At 54.0% G+C, this 21,671-nt stretch overlaps 6 protein-coding genes across 6 annotated transcripts; 4 read left to right on the top strand and 2 right to left on the bottom strand.

The window, feature by feature from the left end:
- Window positions 1-38: 38 nt before the first annotated feature.
- K489DRAFT_377337 (uncharacterized protein) lies at window positions 39-948 on the top strand. Its single transcript, XM_033604131.1, has one exon. The coding sequence runs from the start codon at window positions 130-132 to the stop codon at window positions 850-852; it is 723 nt and encodes a 240-aa protein (XP_033461854.1). The 5' UTR covers window positions 39-129; the 3' UTR covers window positions 853-948.
- Window positions 667-1,990, top strand: K489DRAFT_142387 (uncharacterized protein). The gene has a single exon (XM_033599147.1). The coding sequence runs from the start codon at window positions 852-854 to the stop codon at window positions 1,926-1,928; it is 1,077 nt and encodes a 358-aa protein (XP_033461855.1). The 5' UTR covers window positions 667-851; the 3' UTR covers window positions 1,929-1,990.
- Window positions 1,991-2,521: 531 nt separating this feature from the next.
- Window positions 2,522-3,449, bottom strand: K489DRAFT_142296 (uncharacterized protein). Its single transcript, XM_033599146.1, has one exon. The coding sequence runs from the start codon at window positions 3,290-3,292 to the stop codon at window positions 2,651-2,653; it is 642 nt and encodes a 213-aa protein (XP_033461856.1). The 5' UTR covers window positions 3,293-3,449; the 3' UTR covers window positions 2,522-2,650.
- Window positions 3,450-10,392: 6,943 nt separating this feature from the next.
- On the top strand, window positions 10,393-13,383 carry K489DRAFT_407566 (uncharacterized protein; the record flags this gene model as incomplete). The annotated part of the gene is made up of 4 exons (XM_033607386.1): window positions 10,393-10,403; window positions 10,642-10,806; window positions 10,945-11,562; window positions 11,622-13,383. The coding sequence occupies 4 exons, from the start codon at window positions 10,393-10,395 to the stop codon at window positions 13,381-13,383; spliced, it is 2,556 nt and encodes an 851-aa protein (XP_033461857.1).
- A 3,326-nt stretch (window positions 13,384-16,709) lies between these two features.
- On the bottom strand, window positions 16,710-18,035 carry K489DRAFT_314446 (uncharacterized protein; the record flags this gene model as incomplete). The annotated part of the gene is made up of 1 exon (XM_033601011.1): window positions 16,710-18,035. One exon carries the CDS (start codon window positions 18,033-18,035, stop codon window positions 16,710-16,712), a length of 1,326 nt encoding a protein of 441 aa, XP_033461858.1.
- A 224-nt stretch (window positions 18,036-18,259) lies between these two features.
- K489DRAFT_392873 (uncharacterized protein) lies at window positions 18,260-21,664 on the top strand. The gene is made up of 6 exons (XM_033606754.1): window positions 18,260-18,420; window positions 18,477-19,026; window positions 19,082-19,208; window positions 19,293-19,416; window positions 19,473-21,338; window positions 21,394-21,664. Exons 1-6 carry the CDS (start codon window positions 18,382-18,384, stop codon window positions 21,547-21,549), a joined length of 2,862 nt encoding a protein of 953 aa, XP_033461859.1. The 5' UTR covers window positions 18,260-18,381; the 3' UTR covers window positions 21,550-21,664.
- Window positions 21,665-21,671: the final 7 nt, after the last annotated feature.

Here is a 21,671-nt window from a genome sequence, read left to right on the forward strand (position 1 = left end):
CAAGCAACTTCACTCAGAAATGGAACAAAATACAAACGTCACTTCAAATGTCATTTCTCTCCGTCTCTGCTCGAGTTCATCGTCCTACCTGTAGTTCAACACATACACCTAAACCCGACGCCTGCTTCGATGGACGAACTGAACCAATGGCGCCGACGAGCCCAACGATCACGATCCCGCACCCCAGCCGCGCGAGATCGCCAACAAGACGACTACCAACCCACCACCCCAGTCAAACATACCAAGTCCAAACTGTCCTCCTCCTCCACACCCACTCTCCGCAAGAAGTCCTTGACCGAGCATTTCACCCCGTCAAGATTCTCCTGCAGAACTACCGACCCACCACCCCCCGATCCCTCCGCCGAAGCTGGCATGGACTCCGTCCTGCGCCGCCTGATGTCCCGACCCTGTGCTCCCCTCGACGTCCAATTCAACGGCGTGCTGCTCCGCATCTTCGAGGCCTTCCTGTCACTTCGCGATGAGAGAGATACGCTGCAGGCGAGATTGGACGTTGCTTGTGATGAGCGCAAGGGGCTTGTTGCCAAGTTCGAGATTACCCAGGGCGAATGGCGCCGCGAGAGGGACGAGTATAGAGCCGAGGTCAAGAAGTTGGAGGTCCTCCTCGCGAGGACGGGTGATCATGGGGTCAAGGAGGTCATGCTCGCGAGGCAGGAGAGTTTGATCCGTCGTCCCGTTCGTCCTCATCGGCCGGACGATGAGAAGATTGCGGTGAAGGAGAACGTCATGGAAGTCCTGGATCGGACGCTGAGTCGGGATCGCCAGGTCTGGAGTAAGCAAAGAGGTAACTTGGGTTTTCATCGCGAGATTCACTCGGCTGGTGATATCCGCTGATGAATCTCCCTGCAGCTACCGTCAGAGTGTGTTCCCAGACAAACTTGAACAAGTTCGAACCTTCAACGCTGCAACGATCCAGCCCGAAGAAGTCTGTCAGACTCGCCCAAGCATGTCTTTCGCCTCCGCGTGCGTCACAAACACTCGACGGGCTCTCATCTTCTAGCGAGTCACTCGTTCATGGCTTAGGATTGATCACCGACAAAGCTGGCGATCTTCAATCCGCTCGACTGTCCTATCTCTCCGACATGTCTTTCTCATCAGCCAGCATCGATGCAGCTTCTCTCCATGAACCCAATCGTTTCATGCAGCCTGCACGTATCGATGGCAGTCTCGACAGCCTCATCCTTCGTGATCCAAGGAAGAGTCTTGCGCGACACTCCAGCCAAGCCATCCCCAAATCGATGATGCCCGTCGTACGCAATCGCCCGCAGCCGACAGACCACAGCAAAAGCTCCAGTGCCCCTGACACACGCATCTCCTCCCCTTCCGTCCACCACAAGTACAAGCAAGACGGCAGCTTCACCCCGAGATGCCTGAAGATCAAAGCCAGAGCGTCCGGGTTCTTCCAGAAGCTCGTTCCCCAAACGACCGCCGAGAAGCCCTCCGATGACGCGGAACCATCGCAACATCGTCGATACTCCTTCGTCCCTGGGAAGGATACCCTCCGCCCAGACGCAGTCTCCACAGGAACAGGCCGCTCCCTGAGTCGAAGTCTCTCCCTGGGGTCCCTGCTCCATACCTCGCGCGTCCCGTCTCGAACTCGCCGTTCCGACCCGCCGTCCTCATCCTTGGCTCGCAAGGCACACTCCAGGACCCAGCCACCCTCCACATCTCCAACTGATTCAGAGAATGCAAATCTGAGCCTCGATTCATCCATCAGTCTGAGAGAAGACTCCGAAGCCAGCTTGCTCACCGTCATCGACCGAGCTGGTGACGATGCATTCGATCGCGCAACTACCCTACTCTGTGGCCTTCCGTGTAAGTCTTCCCCGTCGTCGTCGTCGATTTCGCTGGGCCGTGTCAGGAGACTCACGGCTGGCCGCAAGGAGAATTCTCCGGGCGTGAGCAGATGATGGGGATAGGAAAGGTGGAGCGGATCTGCCCATCAGGGCTGGGAGATGAATGTATTGTCAGCGAAGGGAGAGCCGTTTCAAGGGGAAGGAGCATGTGGTCGTGATGATCGGTTCGGAGTGGCCGATCACTGGCACATCCTGAATTTTCCCCGACTTGCGAGACGGGGGGAATGTGCGCGAGGTCCATTCGATGTGTCTATCGAACGGTCCCTTGGAGGAAGTAAGAGGGCTGTTATACGTCTATCTGATCTGAACGAATGAAACCACTTCCGGAGGATAGGGAATGTCCTCTTTTTTGCGATGTCCCACGTGGATATCCCCAATCCACACCATGGCCATCTCGTGCCGTTTGAGTTTCCAACATGGACTGTGTCTACGACCTGGCATCTCCTACGGGATGAATGTTCTTCTTTCTCCCCTCGACTATAATCTTCTGCTGCCGTCGACGACCGCCTCGGCCACATCGCATCGGACACCACCCCATCTTTTCCGTTTCAGCCCATTCCAAGTCCCATTCATACAGGTAGACACGACGAGCGAGACCGTAGGTCGCACACAGACGTACGCATCGGGAGGATCGGATCAACTGATCTTTTCTGACACAGCATGAGGACGAGGATGAAGCATGAACAGCGTCGGCGATGATTTCCCGACCTCCCACATTCATTCGAGGGCAATCAGTGCTGATCTGTCCTCCTCGGAGACGGGGTTCTCCTTTAATCCTAGGCACTGAGGGAAGGGAAGGAAAATGGAAGGGAGTGGAGAGCAAGTCCACCCGGAAGCGGTGGTGCTCTCCGCTGAATACTAGGTAGCAAGCGGGACACGCTCGTGGCTCCAGAGTCGCGACAATCTCGCTTCCTACATCGCAAAGACAGAGCCCCTCGATAGAGATCCCGCCGTCTCTCGCACACGACGTGGCGGGCGGGAAAAGGGAGGGAGACAGAGCGTTGCAATGTCATTGATTTCATCACTGCGGGTTTGCGTTTCCTTCTCCGGTGAGAGAGGGCAACGAGGAGGTTGAGACACGACAGAACAAGGAAACGTTGGCCTGGATCGCCGCTCGTCCCGACGCGAGTCTGCCTCTCTCCGCGATCTCCCCTCCTCTCGCCGAGAGAGATCTCAAGGAGCGTCCGTCGTCGCCACACGAGGCGCGTGCTGCGACACTCGCACCTCATCGGCCCCAAGGGCAGGAGTCGCAGGATAAAAAGCAAAACGGAGTGGAGGAAAGCAGGATAGACGAGGAAACAAAGCCACACGCATCCTGGCGCTGCTGTTCGTCTCCTCCTCGTGCTTCTCGATCTCCGATCGCCTTCCACGCAAACGAGAGACCTCGCACGTGAAACGCAATGTGACGCAGGCGGCATGTGGCGCAGTCGGACAGCGAGGTGGTATGTCGGGCTAAGGGCTGCCAGCACACCGCCGAGGAGGGAAGGAGTGGGAATAAGACTTGGCCCGACGGTACATCGAGGGGTTGTCCTCGCTCCCAATCAGCGCGCTCGGGGTTCACGTGGGCGCACATGTGAGAGGGAAGCGCCTGGACTGAAGGATTTTCCCACCTACTGCGTGGAGCTCGAGAGTAGTGATCCGGGAAGTAATTGCCGAGGGAGGATCGGAGAAACATGAACTTTGAGCTTCTCTCTCTCTCTCTCAGTATTGCAGCTTGTTGAGCCTTTCGGACTACCCGATTGTGTATGTAGTTGGCTCGAGTCGGGACGAGTCAGACGTGTGTTCTTCGTCGTCGGACATGAGCGATGGGAGCTGGCAGGCGAACCAGGAAGTGATCGACAAAGATGCAGCGGTAGGGTAGTCTCTCAGGGACGCCTGGCCTTCTTGATCTTTCGATCTCGCACGAGGGATGTGCGTTTGCTTGTTGAGCCCAGATGTGTGTGGGCCTGTGTAATCTAGTGCGACTGTTTGGAACAGCCGGCGGTGAGTTTCCCATTCGAGAGCTCGACATGGTATCACACCCCTGGAATAAAATTCTTGCATCATAACTCACTACCGAGATGCATTCCATATTACGGTTAGATGAAGTCCGCAAAAGAAACCTATTGGAGCCCCTCGTGTGGAATCCGAATTCACAATTGATGAGAGCGGCAGTTGAGCCACAGTCTACTATACTAAGCCGTTGGCGCGCGCGCGTGGTTGATTTCCAAGTTCAATGCTCGTGTATCGTTCGTTGACGATCCTCGAATGCGACTGGTGATTTGATGGGAAATAGATGGTCTGTGATTTCGATTTCCAACATCGTTTCATCGATTGTGGGACGTTCCGCGCGATCCGCCTGCGCCGAGGGAAAACAAACAGTCACTTTGACGCGGTTGTTACACTCGCGCGCATCAAAATGACGGCGAAAGAGTGCCTCTCGTTCTTGCGCAGGCCCCGCGACGGGCGATGCGAAGTACAAACGAGGTGTTGTTCTGATGCTAAGGAACGCACATCCAGGTGGAGCTTGGTTTGAAACCGCCGATTCGTCGATGGTTAGATTCGTAAGGAGGAGTGCATAACGTGTAGAGGGAGGTTTCATCAGTATGATGCTAATTTCCGAACGTGAGACACGCCGGGGGAAGTTCCTTTTGCGCACCGCCACACATGGGAGGAAGAGACTGAGGTCGGATGGCACGAAAATTGAGTGGGTTCGCCACAATGCATCAGCCACACAGCGAAGATCTTTGCTCTTTCAACGGAAAATGAGGCTTGTGGATGAATGAAGCCGGATGGTGTGATTGGATGTCGGCCGAGAGTCCACAATTGTATACCACCGAGTGGACATAAGGGGCCGGTCTGGAATGATTCGAGGGGTCCATTGAGGAATCCTTTACCTCATGCGCCACAGCGATTGACGACGACGACCCCGCAGATTCAGTACACTCGTCGAGACCAAATCGTCGATGAAACACGCGGCCGAAGTCTGGGCAGGAGAACGATATCTCTCTCACATGTACGACCATGTCAGGGCGTCGCAGCTCGTCCTCCGATGAGCTTGCCTCTCACTCACACATTCTCGGCCCTTTCCCGTCTCCGTGTCATGTATGTAAGATGCCGCCGACACCCGATTGTTGCTCACGGGTGCCATACCGAGTCTAGGGCATCACATGACACATCGAGAGATCTACCGAGAAAGCCTCATAGAATTGCAGCACATGAGTACTGTACATGTGTGCGGCACAACGCTGTGCCAGCGTCGTATCGTGAGAGCACAGCAGCAGTGGCGGCACTGACGGTCAGAGCGGACAATAACCCCCGAGACAATAGTTCTGCGGGATATCGCATTGTTCAACCCTGACCCTGGCCCGGCCTCGCCGATGCCATTGACCGTTCCCGGGCAGGTTCAGACACTGCTGTTCTGATGAGGACGTATCGTGATGATGGAGCCGTGACATGGAATGTGTTTGATTATCACACACACACACACACACACACACACACACACACCTCGGTGGCCGGCGACTTCATCGTTGCATGGGACCCTAGCTCACCTGAGCGCAAGAACTTCGGGGGAGGCAATACGCGCAGAAACCTTACCATCGCGAGCGTCTTTACCGACGACGAAGCGGAACTTTCATCATGTACAGAAATTTAGAAAATCATGTCGCGGATGTGGGGTTTCGAGGAGGTCAGGCTCTGGGATGCGCCCGTCGCTGCTGCGCACCGGTAGACTTCACGTCATGACCTACCACACTGCCGGCGGCTGATCCGGTGTTTGCTGCTTTCCCATCGTTCCATGTACACTGGACTAGGCGCCGCGACGTGACGTTTGCGAGCCACGTCCCAGAAGCGGGACCATGATCTCTGCCTCGTGGAGCAATGTCGATCGGAAGATATAAGCGTTGGGATCCCGTAGGTATTTGGCATAGCTGGTGTGTGCGGTGTGTAGATCTCCAGATGGAAATCCAAATTCCATTGTTTGTGCGTGCCGCCATCGACGTCAGGTCGATCCCGCAGGGGAGTATTGACTTTATTATTGTTGCAGCCGCGGGAAAAAAAAGTGGATATGTTTCTCCCCTTGCCGGATGATCGTGGAGACAGTCCTTTGGCGAGAGGAGGGTAGTGGTGCAAGCGGACGGTGTGGCTGCTGCTGCTTCAGAGGTCAAAATCGCCCGGCGTGCGGGCGGTATTCTCGATGTCACCCTGCGCATGGGATCTGCCAAAGGACGGAACTTTCCATTGGGTCTACGCTTCTGCGACTTCCATCGTGCGCTCTCGGCAGGGAAACGTCGTCGACATACATATCACGCTGTGCTGCGGGCAATGACCAGGCGGCCCGCTCGACAAGTGGATGGGATTACAGCCAAGGAGTCTGGCCTTCGAAACGACAATTTCTGCCGCGACACTACAGTGCGCTATGGATGGGAAGCTTTGCTCCGGCTACTCGGTAACCCGCCGTCGCCTGGATACTTACTGCCTTGGGTATATGCGAACAGTTCATCAAAGAGAGTTTGCCGTGGACGTACGTGAGGAGGGAAAGAAAAGACGCCATCCCCGGGTACGGAAAAACGGTGAAGTCTGTCGACTGGTGGGAATCATTACGGGGAGGACCAAACTCGACGGAGGGTCATTTTTCGCTAACGATTATTTGAATTGGGCAGTTTCGAAGACATGAGTGGACGGAGAAATAGTGGCGCGTGCTGGGATTTGAATAAGGAAAATCGAAGGTGAAACATGACGGGTGTGGCACATTAAATGGGCAAGGCGACCAATCATCCTGCACAGTTGGGCATTTGTGCCACGCCGCCTCGGAGATTCTGCGACGGACCCTCTCGGTCCTGTCATTGACTCCTCGATCTATCTACCCGAAACCTGCTACGCGCTCCGTCTCAAATTTGAGGAGAAGAGGAGCAACTCCATCCGAGTCGAATCTGGGCGTTTGCGCCTCCACGATCGCGAGGAGGACGCATCTGGTCCTGGACTCGAGGAATCGTGAGATGCAGGAGGATTTTCCCATCACGCCGTGACCAATCGATGCTGCCAAGGGCGCTCGCCGCGATCCTCACCCACGTGCTGGAATGGGAGGGTTGCGCGAAACCGCCCGACTCGTGTTCGATCTGATCTCTATGCCGTTCGTCGCACCATCCATTGCAGTGGTGATGCGCTGGCAGTGCGTGTGAACCGTGGTGCAGATGTCAAGATTGATGTCAATTCCAACTCCTCACCTGCGGGAAGTGCGCGCCAGACCAGCAGTGACGTCTTTGAGTGATCTCCAAAGACCCTGGAGCCGGCTATATAAAATTGACATGACATCCGTCTCTGCGTATAGTCCCGTCATAGGTTTGCTGCTGAAGTGGGGAGAGAAATTTGTTATCGGCAAGACCCACGTAGTCGCATGGTTAGAGCGCGGACAGCGTCCATCGGGTGGGAGATATCTGCTCAAGCTGCATGATGTGAGACATTGGCTATGCCCGCGGACAATCAATCAGCGGTGACGGGCATGGTCCGATGACATAGCGCTCGACGACTTCATGTAACAATTTCTTCTTCTCAAGTGAGTCACTGTGCGTAGCAACATTGTCATCGATGGTCCACAACCGCACAAACTACACGAAGCAGTGTGATGCATTATTAGAATACGAGAGAAAACTGCTTCAATATTGTCAGTGGGGTTCGCTAATACGAACCCGGACAACGCCGAGTGAGCCCTCAAATTCCAAACGGTCGGTAGTTGAAACGTGCGGTGCGGATGTGACGCCGGGGGCGCAAACGAGTGCGAAATGATCTGATCAGTCAAGCGAGCCCTAGCCACCGTTCAGGCTGAGGTCAGTTCTCGCCCCGAGGATCTCAGACGCGTTGATTTGCAGCGGGGCATCGCGATGATGGAGGTGCAAGTGGATGACGTGAAGGAGGATCTTGGGCCGTCGCGCGATGGCTCGTCGACGGTGCAGCAATGTGGCTTGATGACATGCCCGAGGGAACACATTGGGCCCCCGAGAACGCCCGCCAACTGACAGGCGGTCTCGGAGGCAGATACGCCCGCGGGCTAGTTCCGTTGTGCCGATGCGCGCGACTGGCGATGGTGATGTGGAGGGTCTGAGAGAATCCGCGGGACGGGAGACATCGACAAACCTACGCGGTCGTGGCAGACATGAAGGGAAACGGGGTATGTGGCAGTAGCACGTCTCAGCCACACCCACGCCAGCGGTCAACAGTCATCAGTTGTGTCGAGAATGATGATAGCGACGGCACTCTGATGACTGGCGGAGGAGAGACATGCTTCGTGGAATACGCACGCGCGCTCCATCCGCACTCTCTCTCCCTCTCACACACACAAGGACACACACAAATAAACACACACGCACACACACAGACACATGCACCATGGGCGGGATGTCCTACTGTATGGCAGCGTGAGCACCCACAGCACGTATTTGTGCAGATGCGGGCTAGAGGCGCATGAAGTGTGAGCTTCAGCCATCAGCCATAGTCATTGGCACGTGGTGTGGGACAGTGCGTACCCAGGTAACCCCCCTCGGAAGTAGGAAGGATCCGTATACCGTACGCTACCTAGTATCCATTCATTCTGGTGCGCAAAATTCTGCTGCCAGTACGTCAGGCCCTTGGAATAAAGCAGTGCGTGCAATATCGACAGCAAGGCATATTCTGGTCATGCAAGTGATTACGCGTAATAAACAGGGGACCTGCTTGATCTCGATTTCATCCGACGCAAGCCACACCCTCCATCGTAGAAAGTGGCAAAACATGCGTCAGAGCTGTGGCGCAATGAGTGTCGCCACACCAGAGTGGCGGAAATGAGTTCGTTCGCCGAGTGGGCTGACGCGTAACTGCACGCTAGGCATGCATGTCCGCCCTGCAGCACCAGACCAGACCGACGTGCGCGGGCGACTCGCCTGGAGCTTGCTGCTGCACCTTGTCAGGTGAGGCTTTGCTTGCAGCCTTGAGTTTGGGCGGTCGTCTTGGTGGTCGCGCGCTTCTGTCATGGCAAATGTGGTGCACGATAACCTCCCTCCGCCCCATACTTCGGTGCCCACCCAGAGCAGAGCCCCTCCGGCAATGTTCGCGCGAAGACTTGTCGAGGATCGGGACTTTGGCATCGATCTGCAGTACCATGCGACGAGGCTTTGATCCCGTCAGCGAACGCTGACGACGACGACGACGAGAAGGATGAGAACAAAGCGGCGTTCGATATCGGGATATTGGCTGGCGCTTGATCTCGTCCAACCCGTTTCTAGACAGCGGCTATGTGTTCTGCGCGACGATGTATCCACCTACAACGCGATCGATCTTGACGTGTTTCCCCCAGACTGAGATCGGATGGCATGCCTTTCATCACCTCTCCGTCGTCTGTGATATGAACCACACCACTTGAGGGGGAGTACAGCGAGATTGGACGGAATCGTGGTAGAGTCCGCCGGCATGTCCTGTCCCACTGTTCGTTTGCCTGACTTGTTCGTCACACGTTCCAGTGTAGGACGGCTCCCCAATGGGAGGCGTCATCATCGTACATGGATGCCATGCAGCCTGTCACTCGGCTAAAGCAAACAGACCGATATCCGCGCGTCTGATCATCGCGGAAAAAGGCACCCTGATTTCAACAATCGAGGTTTAGAGAGGACGGCGGAAGCGGAGGGTGGAGTGGGATCAGATGGGATGACGAAACATGCACCGCGAGGGGAGAGACGTTGATGTCAACTCGCCAGAAGAGGAGGATTAGTGCGAGGCAGCAATTCATCATCGTGTGAGCGGGTTGCAGGTGTGGTGGAGGAGGTGCGACATGTGCACATCCCATACATACAGACGACAGACGTACATACATGCTCGAGACCGCCCGACGTACAGTACACTACACGGTAGAGAGAAGGTCATCTTCGTGCTGCCGATCCGTTTGATTATACCTTCTTAGCGCCCTGTGCTGTGATCCCTGCATTTTCGCTGGGGTGGCTTTCCTCGATGAACGAAGAGAGAGAGCCTTTTCGCTTTGAGTTATTAGTCGAACGGGCTGCCAACTGTGGCGCCCCCATCCACTCACTCATCTCGTTCACTTGTTATCTCTCCCCCTCGACCGACCTTAATACGTTGCATACTGTGCTCTCATCGCAGTAGCACGGTGCCCACACGTACTCTATCCACCCTGCGACGTTAGGAATCTAGACGTCCCTTCGAACCGACAGACGCACTCGTCACCAAACTCTCTACAACATCTCGTCGCTCACCTACCTTCTACGACATTCGACAACAGATGCGTATGTGTTCGGCTTAATTGGACCTCTCGGGCATCTCACCCTATTCGCCAGAGCCGTCGCTTTCACCACATACAGCTGGCGCCTCACTATACAAACAGCGCCATCCCCAGTGCTTGGAATCCCATATTGCTCCCAACATCTTTCCACAACAACACGCCCGATTATAACGACACTTACGCCTTTCGTCCTTGATGACCGGCCATATATGAATCAACGCCTTGCGCTTGTCCGCTTGGTCGACTTCTCAATCTCGACCTTTCCGCCAAAACATGTTCAAATCGTAAGTACAGACCGTGAATTCAGTTCACGCCCCGCCAAATTTCACGCGCGTTTCTCTGGCCGTGCAAGCCACTTCCACTGCCACAACCCATCGTCACCATGACTGCGACGCCGCAACTGCGCTCCAACCTCACCTTGACCTTGAATTTTTTATTGTCGCATCATCGCACTATGCATTCTTGAAACGACCAGAGGCCCGATAAAATATGCATCGCATCTGATATTGACGTTACTCATAGGCGATCCTCGCAGAAGCGGCCGAGTGAGGAGCTGTTCCGGGATTTTCGTGCGAACCACCCAGAAGTTGGTCAAGGCCAGCCTCCGAACAATGCTGCGACAACAGCAGCTTCGCAACATCCTGCACCAGCTGTTGCGAACGCTGTAGGGAACCCGTCGGAGATACGGTATGTCGATTTCCTTTCGCGTGAATGCTACTTTTCATGCAACCGAAAGCCCCCCTGCCGTGGGAATTATCCGAGCTGCGATCAACTTGACGACCTTTACTCCAAGATCACTGACCATATATTTGCTGCACATCATAGCATTAACGATCAGCCTTCCCACGATGCTCGGCATCTTGTTGCGACGCCTCGAGGCGCGAGCGAATCATGGAACTTCGGCTCGACAGGGCTCACACCTGCACTTATGGATCCCAATGATTCCAACTTCCAACTCTTCGACCACTTGAATCACTACTACCCTCCGACTCCCGGTGGCCTCGGCCACAACCATGCTGACGCTACTTCGTTTCTGAACCAGCATGGCGGTCACCACCATATGTCAGGCTTCGGCGGCATGGGACTGTCGACACCGCTATCGATGCCTACGTCTGAGGCTGCAATGCAAACCGCTCAGCAACCTTTTCATGGATTCAACAGCCAACACCAACAGATGCAGCAGCAGCAGGGGCAACAGCAACATCATTTCCACAACGCAGACCCCTTCCACATGCAACAGCAGTCGTTCCCGCCGCACCACTTCACAAACCAAGCCACGCATCAGTCAATGGACTATGAGGGTCCCATTGGCGAATCGCCCGTCGAAGATCTGACAATCAGCGGCGGTACGACGCATTCCGAATACAACATACATGCGCAATTCGAGTCGCAGCGATTGCCAACTAGCGTTCCTGCGCCATCTGCATACTCTTCATCCGAAAAGTGAGTCACCGCAATGTTCATTTGTTCCGGTCACTCGCTAACAACAACAAAAATAACAGATTTCGGTACCACACAACGCTTAATGCGCCTACCGCCATGGTCGTGCATTCTGACGATGTTCCAATCACATATCTCAATAAAGGTCAGGCGTACATCTTGAACGTTGTTGATACGCAAGCACAGCCAGCCCAAACACCTCGGAGATATCGCACCTTTGTCCGTGTCTCATTCCAGGATGAACAGCAACGACAGAAGCCGGCACAATGTTGGCAGCTCTGGAAAGAAGGACGTGGCACCAACGAAGCACACCATCGAGGCGGCCGACTGCAGGCAGTAGAGTACGTTCCCCCGACACATGGTCTATCCCACGATGACTCGTCGAGACCTCAATTTGAGCTGGAGAGCTCTTCCTTCGACGGTTTCTGTGTGCTCTGGACTTCCGCTACGGGTTCTGTCGAATGCCCGATATCTGTTCGCTTCAACTTCCTCTCTACCGACTTTAGCCACTCCAAAGGTGTCAAGGGAATTCCAGTTCGACTTTGCGCAAAGACTCAGATACTTGATGACGGTAACGGGAATTGGTCACAACCCAGCGACGCTGAAGTGTGCTACTGCATGGTCAAGCTATTCCGTGACCATGGCGCTGAGCGGAAATTATCCAACGATGTCGCCCACGTCAAGAAGACGATTGAAAAGCTCAACCAACAGATAGCGCAGATCGAGTCTGGCTTGAAAGAAGGTGGGAAGAGGAAGCGAAGCGGGTCTATGGCGAGAGCTAGTATCGATAATCGGCCAAGCAAAGCCGCCAAGCACCGAAGATCATGGTCAGTGAACTCGGCGACGTCGAACAGCGGACGTGGTAGTGCGGAAGACGACCTACACAAGAAGCTCCTGGCTCTACAGGATCGATTCTCATCAACGCGGCCTGCTAGTGTGCTTCACTTGAGAGGTGACAAGAACGATGACCCAGATGCATCACCTGTTGCGCTATCCAACGAGAATGACGATCTCCTCAAGCCTCCGGAGCTTCTGAAGAATGAATCAACCGAGAGCGGGTTGACTCGCGCTACCACCATCAGTGATGTGGACCAGACCTCGCCACTTGTTTCTCCGATATCGAGTCAGGATTCGCCGATCGACAGTCGCAAAGATTCGAGTATGCATCAAAATACGCCTCTCGGCCAACTCGCAATGACGGAATCGGAAGATTGGCGCAGCCACCCTCAGACGGCCGTCATGGATCTTCTCCCAACAATTCGTGAAACTTCCGATGACGGCAGTGGACCTACGTCAGTACAGACCCATTCTCCTCGCACTGGTGCTGTTCGAGGGACCATCGAAGTGAGTGGCATTGATGTCAACTACGAGCCACCACAGGCGCGACCTGTTAAGCCTGTCGCCTGCGTCTATATCCTGCCGCGCGTGGAAGGGCAGATACCGTCCGACCACTACTACCGCGCCGTTTACCTTCATCAACGCACGCTCAAAGACTTTGTCAATGCCGTTGCCAGCAAATGCGGGATCGAGCCAACACTGATCCGTCGCACGCTTCGGCATCGTCGTGATACTAACACGACGGCAAAAGGGAAGTCAAACGTGTCTGCTGTGGAGATTCTCTTCGATGATGAATGTGCACGCGAACTTCCCGAGGGCCAGGATATGACAGTACGTTTCATTCCAGCACCCTCTCTTGACGAAGAATCGCCCTCTCTCGAGAAAGAGGGCGATGTCAAAGCTGCTCTGGACTCGCAATGCGATGGCGATCTACCATCGCTCAGAAATCCCAGCGAAGTTGGATACAATTTGATCTTGCAGTTTTGAACCACACTCATCTCACGACACCGGCTCCGGGACACTAGCTCCTGTTGAGCATCGGCTTACAGACTCGACTCGAGGGCGAAGCAGCAGGCACATAATCGCCTTAACTCAGGGCTGGCGTTGAATCTTTGACATCAAGGGAAATGTTTCGTCCCTACTTTGCTCATATGACGACTATCACGATGGAAACGAATTCCCTTTACTCTGCGCCCGTCTTTTCCCTCCTCAGCCATGCGTTTGCGAACGCCATATATACCCACTTTTAGGCGGCGGCCCTGGTGGTGTCCCTTTCTTGCATGGCTGTGAGAAGGGAAGGGGGATATGCGCGTTCGGAAAAAAACGCATACGACGCTTTTCGTCGTGGAAATACGGCCTTGGTTCGCTTTTGACTTTAATGACGACGACAATCAACAACACGAATACCTGCTGCCTGAACACCCGTGGCTCTCTTAGACAGTGTGAGAGCTACTGCTGTCGTGGCTGCTGCTGGAGCGGGATTCTCGGCACAGCTACCCGCCACTCGCTCACTCACACTCGCTACTCACGCTCCATCTCGGCTTAAATTGATATGATACCCCCAAGTTTTCTATCTTGTATTTTGTCCTTTCTGGTTTTCTCCACCTGACTTTATCTGCCTGCGTGCAGGAAAGTGGGTGCGAATCACTTATTTTTATTCTTTCTCTGGCGCACACAAATACATTCAGCACGTACACGATCGAGGAGGAGGGGATGGCGATTTTGCCGTTTGGAAAGGAGATGATGTGGGCATTGTGCTACCTGTTCGCTTGCTTCGGCCACTGCTTCTGCCTACAAATGGGCCCACACAAGGATTTTCTTACCCTCCTCCTCCTCCTCTCCGCCGCTCTTCACTCGAAGCAAAAGGCGTGATAACCTCTTCTCAACTTACCCATTGCTGTACATATCATTGGCTTAATCTTCCCCCGTACATCATCTTGATTTACACAAACGATGCGCTGGCTTCCCACAATAATCAAGAAGTCGCTTCATACCTCTCCATCTACAGAGAGGTGTGCAGAATAATAATTTTGAACCAGTTAATTTCCTATCCATCGATAATTCCATCACCGATGCATTCCCAAACCTTTTTTGTGCGTTTGTATTCCTCCTTGTCCGTCGCTGTCTCTGCCCACTGATTGGCCCACTACATCATCTCCTCATGTCTCGCGTCCCAAAGACCAAGCAATTTACTCCCAGAAAACTCAAAGGCGCGAAATGATTCTCCCACCCGCAACGGTGCCCTCTAAATTTACCGCCCGGACAACCTGTTCGAATAGGGACGATCGCCCGAGGAGTGGGCGTTGGGCGAGTGCGAAATCTCCCACCATTCGCTCCTGCCTTCGCTTTACAGGAGTGTCCAGGCCCTCGAGACATCTCAAGGCAGTCTGAGGATTACATGGGAGGAAATGATGCGGTCCCCGTCCTGTCGTCTCGTCGACCACCGTCATGCTAGAGCAACACGCCTTGGAAGGAATCGCGATGGCCATGCGCGGTTTCCGCGGCCGAATCTATGCCGATGTGTGGTGTGGGTTTTTCCCTCCTCAAGCCACTCGCCCGCCCGCCATCCGCACACGCTCATCGAAATTATCCCGGGATGTCACCATTTCCCTTGCTAATTTACGATCTAAAGCTCGCTTGACCGCCTATCGTTGACAAGTGGGTGGAGTTTGGCGTTTTTTCCCTCCTCTGGATGTGGTGCCGGTGGCTTGGGGGCGAGTGATGTGGCGCTGGGCACGGGCCTCGCCGTGGACGGACAGACGGAGATGGAGGGTGTGGCTTACGAGTGTTCGTGGCGCAGCAGCATGGGTCATCGGAGGAGGGTGGGGCGGCATACCCTCCAATCGTGGATTATTTGCCTGTTTCGGGGGAGGAAATGTAGTGTAATTTATGCTTTGATTAATAATAATTATTGACAGTCAATTGATTAATCGAGATTTCCAGGGATGTACCGTGCGCATGCTCGGAGAATGAATGGGTCAAGCGTGCACCACCGTATAGATCGATCTCGTATCGCGATCACATACTCAAGTTGCTTTCGCGCGATTACAGCGCGGACAGAAGGGTGGTGGGAGAGCTACATCATTGTACATCGCCCACTTCTGAAACGAAGGGCTGCATGCACTCTGCAAGCTTCTATCCCCGTTGGGTAAAGAACTATCTGCAGCATCCATCACAGTTGAACAAGCCACGGGGGGAATAAAGAGGGATCAGAAACGTCTGGCCCAAGAGCTAATCATCTAGCTACAGAACTTTCGCTTGTCACAAAATCCTCGCACTGCCACTATTCGTGGGTGTGACGTTCGAGTGTGCCCCAGTCGCGATGCAGAAGGTCACACCCGCACGGCACATACGCACACCCACACCCGCCCACCATCGACACACCTCGAGCCGTGCATTTTGGAGACGAGTAGCAAGCAACTCGATCGTGATGAAGCGGGGTTTCAGCCACGAGAATCCTTTGAAGAGTGGAAAGCTTGACTTGAGTGGCGCCACGTGGCTGACCGCTTCTATGATGAAAGACTCGGTCGTGTTGTCGATGCAGATCAGATGCCGGGAAAGGTTAGGGCTTCTCGTCGAGGCCCGGCGGAGGATGTTGGGCTTCTCCGTTGCACATGTAGCCTCGTGTAGTCTCGAAACACGCCGCTCCCTGTTCGCAGGAGAAAGGATCGGCGAAGATTATGGCGAAGTGTGAGATCATGGCGGGAGATCATGGCGGTATGCTCTGAAACACGTCACGATCGTCCGATGTGGTCGCTTTCCAGGTTGAAAGATCGAGGATCGATTTTCCGGTTGTGGCACACGTGTGTGGCGGTGACGTGGCAGACACAACATACGGAGTTAGCAAGCTCGTGTGCCAAGTCTCCAATGATGCGATAGATCGTTGACCGAAGAGACATTTAAAGCATATCTCTGTTTGCTGATAAGCAGACGAATATTCGTATGTAGGCACACTGCTGGTGTGCTTCCTCACATCAAGGGACGACATGCTGACCGACCTCCTCGAGTGAAAGACATTGCGTCGCCGACGGCTCTCATCTGGGCTGAGCGCAGATACTACCCGTTGAGTCTGGCATGAACATGTCCTGTGAACCCAAGGCTCGTGCAAAACCCACATGCGGTTCGTTTTTGGTTCAGAAATCCGGCTCAGACGGGTATCGCGGGCTGGCACAGCCGCACGTCGCACAGTAGATGCTGGCAGTACACCTTGCTTGGATGTTACACTGCTGGCTGTGTCAGGAGGTATCTCAGTGTGGCAGTGAGAACCCTATTCGTATTTATGAACGAGCTCGTGAAATCGTAGCGGAGGATTGTCAGCCGCGATCAAGTCCAGCTTCTTGTATGATAGCCTCGAGGTTGGCTGCGTCCGTCACACGTGAAGTTTCCCGTAATTTTGTTGTCAGCGAAGCCTGGACATTCTTCGTCGGAGCGCCGGGCTTTGCTGGTGAAGAGATCGCAATCTTCAGGTGCTTGATAATCATCGCTTCGAGCACTCTGAGAACATCCTCATCCATCTCGGCGGGGGCCCTCAGATATGGAAGGAGCATCAGAACGGCGCGGCTTGCCAGATCACTCTGCTCCGAGGATGGGACACTAGCAAGACCTGATCGAATCAAAGCAATGCTTCGACCCAACGCCAAGGGAAACTCCTCGCTCATCGCTTCAATAGAGAAGAGCTCGGCTTTGGCCCTGCACATGATTGTTCCAGCATTGTCGGAGCTTTCAAGACTGGCCATGACATGTTCGAGTATGTTTTGGCTGACCGGGACGTGTGCATACAGAGCGACGAGATCGACGAATTCCTCCGTGAAATCGCTCACACTGCCTGTCACCTGCTTCACAGCTGCACCGAAGATTGCAATAGGAATCGCACCCACGTACGCAGGTGCGGTAGCAAGTCTTTGCAGAGCAGCGGCATTGACCTCTTCGATGCCTCTACGAGCCTCGGGGTCCATATCTTCCGGCGTGATCGTGGGCAGAGTGATCATGTTCTCATCGCCGTCAAGCTCCTGTGTGTCCTCTTTCGATGGTTCATCCAGACCAAGAATCTTTCGGCGTGCAGCCAGCTTGGCAAGGAAGGTCAACTCCAGTCGAGCGTATTCGAGATACAAGCGTGGTTCATCTTTGCAGAATCGAAGACCCCGTTGCAAATATCCGCGCGCTGTCGCCATGTCGCCCTGAGTTTGTGCGTAGTACGCAGCAGCCACCACCCAGAGGCTCCACTTCCTAGGGTGAAGTCGCAAGACCGCAGTGAATACCTTCGTAATTTTTTTGCTTGCTTTCTCTTTCTTGCAGAAGTCAATGTATTGCATCCATAGCTCCAGCGATCCGGGAAACTTTTTGGTGGCACGATCATAGATGAAAAAGATAGTTCGCTGGCCATTAAATGTCGCTGCTTTCACACCCTTTCTCGAGCAGCGGAGTTTGCGCAGGCGGTCCAGATTTGTTTCGTAGGCGACATATTGAAGATAATCCTCCGGACTGGAGCCGCGCGCATTCAAAGTATGTTCGAACCCGCTTCGTTTCGCGGTGATAGCGCTGATCTCATCTCGGCTGAAAATCTGTTTGCGCTCATACTCTTGGAGCTCCGGAACGTATTGCTCCAGATAGAACCGCGCTTTGTCGCTTGCTGCGGCCATATTAGAGCGCCCCTAATGTGTACTTGTTGCTCTTGACCAAGCGGCTGTCCGACTGTTCAAAGAACGCCGAAAGCAAAAAGTTGAACGGAACTAATCCGCCAAGATTTAGAATTGCCGCGGCGGTCCGCTCCGCCCACTCTCGCGTCTCCCTGAACCACGCGTTAGCCCCGGCCAGCAGCGCGTGTGCTCCGCATTTGGGGTCGACGACATTCAATTATTGCTGGCGAGTTTCGGCATCCACCCTGTCATTGTCCATCGAGACGCTGTCATTTCCTCTCGTTCTTCATCACTCCTTACATCCATTTAGTTTTCTAGTTCTGTCAATTTTCATGAGAAGGGCGCCATCATGGCTCCCAAACAGCGCAATGGCGACGTGGTCGCTGTGGTGAGTTGATCGCAAAATCACTTGGTCAATGGGGCATCGACTGACATAGAGTTCAGATTCCCGGCGACTGGATCACGCACGCGCATACTTTTACCGCATACGCAGCCTTCATCGGCGCTCTCATTGTCGGAATGGCCTTGCATTACCACAAAATCGTAGAAAACGAGCATTTCGGATACCCGATTGAATGGTTTCCTTCGGTCAGCGCAACCATTGGTGATCGCTACCCGGAGCGCGCCATCTTCCAAGTCTTCATCGCCATCTGCTCCGGTCCTCGCTTCGTTCTGGTATTCCTCTGGTACTGCCTCTCAGCCAATCGACCGAACAGCTCCTTGCCGAAATTCGTCGCTGGTGTCGGCGTTTTCAGAACGTTGACTTGTGGAGGATGGACATACGTGACAAGCACAGACGACCATGACTGGCACGATATTTTCATGATCAGCTACTTGGTTGCTACTCTTCCGTGGACTCTAGGCTGCCTGGCGCTGAGCCCGCCCAATCCGCAGGCGATTAAGTACCGCAAATATTTGGCTGGCGCTTTCTTCGGAACACTTGTTCCACTTGTCTACTTCTTCATTCAGCATAAAGTGCATCGTGTGCCAGGAGGTGTGTACATTCGACAGACTTCTGATCCATACTTTACACTGACTCACGGCAACAGCATACACAATTTACGCATTCTTCGAGTGGGCTCTCGTGCTCCTCGATGTCGCCTTTGACGCAGTCACTGCGCTAGACTTCTCCAGCTTAGAGCTGACCATCAAGGACACCAAAGGCTTAAGCAGAGGGTACGTGCAGTGGCTTCCGAAATAGCCGGTACGACGTGCTCGCTTCATGAATGTGAGAGCTTGGCTGACAGATTTGGTTCGCAGCGACAACAAGCGTGGAGTAGATAGTGCGGTAGAAAAGGTCAAAGACAAGCCCATTGGGCAGATCCTTGACACGCGCTTCTCATGGTCGGAGCTTGCGGATGCTGCTGCGGATGTCTACCTGGGAGTAAGTCAACTTGGGATGCCGGCAACGCCCTTGGACCCGCACTAATCATCGTACAGTTCACCTTCTGGTCCATCCTCACCAGCCTAGGTCTCGTTGTCTGGTACTTTCCTCTATGGCACATGGGAATTTCTGGTTACGAGGTGGCTGTGATGGCCACCATCTCGCCCCTGTTCCTGGAGATCCCACCAATTCGCCGTCTAGTCGTCAACACTTTGCCTGTATCAATTGCCACCACAATCGCCGGACTGCTTGCGTACTTGGCCAAATCTCCCGAGAACCGCCTTGGTGCGATTAGTCTAGCCGTATGGCAGGGCGCCATCGCCTGGACGGCGATCTGGTACCGCAATCGCGGAAATGCGGCCATGCTGGAAAGCAAGATCTCTGCTTTTGTCATTGGACTTATTGCCAGCAGCGTTGCCAAATTCGCCTTCTGGACCAACAACCCTGTTTGGCCCATTATGCATGCGGAAAACGGCGGTATGAACAAGACTGGAATATTCTTGTTCGTTCTGGCCGTTGCGCGGATTGTCCAGAAGAGGTCTAAGCACTTTGACAACAGCTCTCCGCCCTTGGAAAAGCCCAAAGGTCCTTCCGTGCTCGCTGGACTCGGTGTGGGCGGTCTCCTTTTTGCTCTGCATTCATTGCTCTCAGATTCAAGCACAATGATTCTTTGGGTCTGGGAAGGGTTCCCAGTGCGTGGTCCTCAAGCTGTTCCGCACGGCGCTGTCACTATCTTCGTCATGAGCTTAGGTCTTGCCTTTGGTCTGTTCTATCCTAGCGTTTCCCGAAGCTGGACTGCTTTCGGCGTTGGCTCCATTGGCGCAGCTGTCCTCACAACCTTCTCTCACTGGACTGGCTACTATGGCGCGCTGGTCCTCACGTTTTACTTGACTGCAGTCTCACCTGCTCTCATTTCGAACGCTATCCGATTCTCACCAGGACGAACTTTCTTCGTTGGATTCTTCTCCTATAACATCATGGTTCTGTTCCACGTCTGGGTTGTTGCTTATGCATTCGTGCCAGGTGGTCCATTAGTGCGCGAGCACACCGATTGGGTCATGACAACAACCATGATTCTGATTGGCTGCGGTGTCTTCTCAGCGACGCAAAACAGTGCAACCACTAGACAAAAATCATTCCAGCCTGCTTCCAATCCTACGACGCGTCGCCAGAGGACCTATTACATTTACATCCTCCTTGGACTGCAGCTCCTTGCAACAAGCATCGCATACCTCAGGTTCCCTGGCTACAATTACCAACCTTACCACAAGGACAGCAAGCTCATCACCGCCGGTATCTGGACAATTCACTTCAGCATTGACAACGACATGTGGAGTTCTGAGCGTCGCATGGAGGCTCTGATTCGTGAGACTGAACTGGACGTGGTCGGCTTCCTTGAGAGTGATACTCAGCGCATCATCATGGGTAACCGTGACTTCACACAATACCTTGCGGAGGAGCTCGGCATGTATGTCGATTACGGCCCGGGCCCTAACAAGCACACTTGGGGATGCGCGCTGCTCTCCAAGTTCCCCATCATCAACTCTACTCATCACCTTCTGCCCAGTCCTGTTGGCGAGTTGGCTCCTGCCATTCATGCCACCGTTGATGCTTACGGCGAGCTGGTTGACATCTTTGTCTTCCACTCTGGACAAGAGGAGGACCCCGAGGACCGTCGGCTGCAAAGCGAGTATCTCGCTAAGCTGATGGGCAGCTCCAACCGACCAAGCATCCTGCTCTCTTACCTAGTAACCAAGCCCAAGGAGGGCAACTACAACACATACGTTTCCGAGACGAGTGGCATGCGAGATATTGACCCTAGCGACTGGGACCGATGGTGCGAGTACATCCTCTACAAGAACTTGCGCAGAATCGGCTACGCGCGTGTTAGTCGAAGCACCATCACCGACACTGAACTTCAGGTAAGCTTCAGTCCCATATTCCTATCGCCGAGACTTGTGCTAACGAATCTTCCAGGTTGGTAAATTCATCGTCGGCCAATCCGAGGGTAGTGATGAGATGATCTCAGAAGATCAAGTGCCAGAGCCTTACCGTTTCCCTGCTATGTTCCGGGGCGAGGGTGTTCGTGATCACCGTTACCACGTCTTTGACGAGCCCAGGTACTACTCGTAGTGGTGATGTGTATAGAATAGTGCTGTTGGACGTATGTATAAATTTATCCAATCATTTTCGTCTTGGCGGAGCTATCTTTACGATTTTGGGTTATGCATTTGAATTCTAATCCCTGCTTTGCT

This window comes from Dissoconium aciculare (genome assembly GCF_010015565.1).
Source record: "Dissoconium aciculare CBS 342.82 unplaced genomic scaffold K489scaffold_3, whole genome shotgun sequence".
NCBI lineage: Eukaryota > Fungi > Ascomycota > Dothideomycetes > Mycosphaerellales > Dissoconiaceae > Dissoconium > Dissoconium aciculare.

What these genes read in the sequence shown, in the direction of transcription:
- K489DRAFT_377337 (XM_033604131.1), top strand. Translation starts at nt 130, where the DNA reads ATGGACGAACTGAACCAATGGCGCCGACGAGCCCAACGATCACGATCC.
- K489DRAFT_142387 (XM_033599147.1), top strand. Translation starts at nt 852, where the DNA reads ATGAATCTCCCTGCAGCTACCGTCAGAGTGTGTTCCCAGACAAACTTG.
- K489DRAFT_392873 (XM_033606754.1), top strand. Translation starts at nt 18,382, where the DNA reads ATGGCTCCCAAACAGCGCAATGGCGACGTGGTCGCTGTG. An exon ending in ACCAAAGGCTTAAGCAGAGG is followed by an intron (nt 19,209 to 19,292) that starts GTACGTGCAGTG and finishes TTTGGTTCGCAG; the next exon opens with CGACAACAAGCGTGGAGTAG. An exon ending in TCACCGACACTGAACTTCAG is followed by an intron (nt 21,339 to 21,393) that starts GTAAGCTTCAGT and finishes CGAATCTTCCAG; the next exon opens with GTTGGTAAATTCATCGTCGG.
- K489DRAFT_142296 (XM_033599146.1), bottom strand. Translation starts at nt 3,292, where the DNA reads ATGCCGCCTGCGTCACATTGCGTTTCACGTGCGAGGTCTCTCGTTTGC.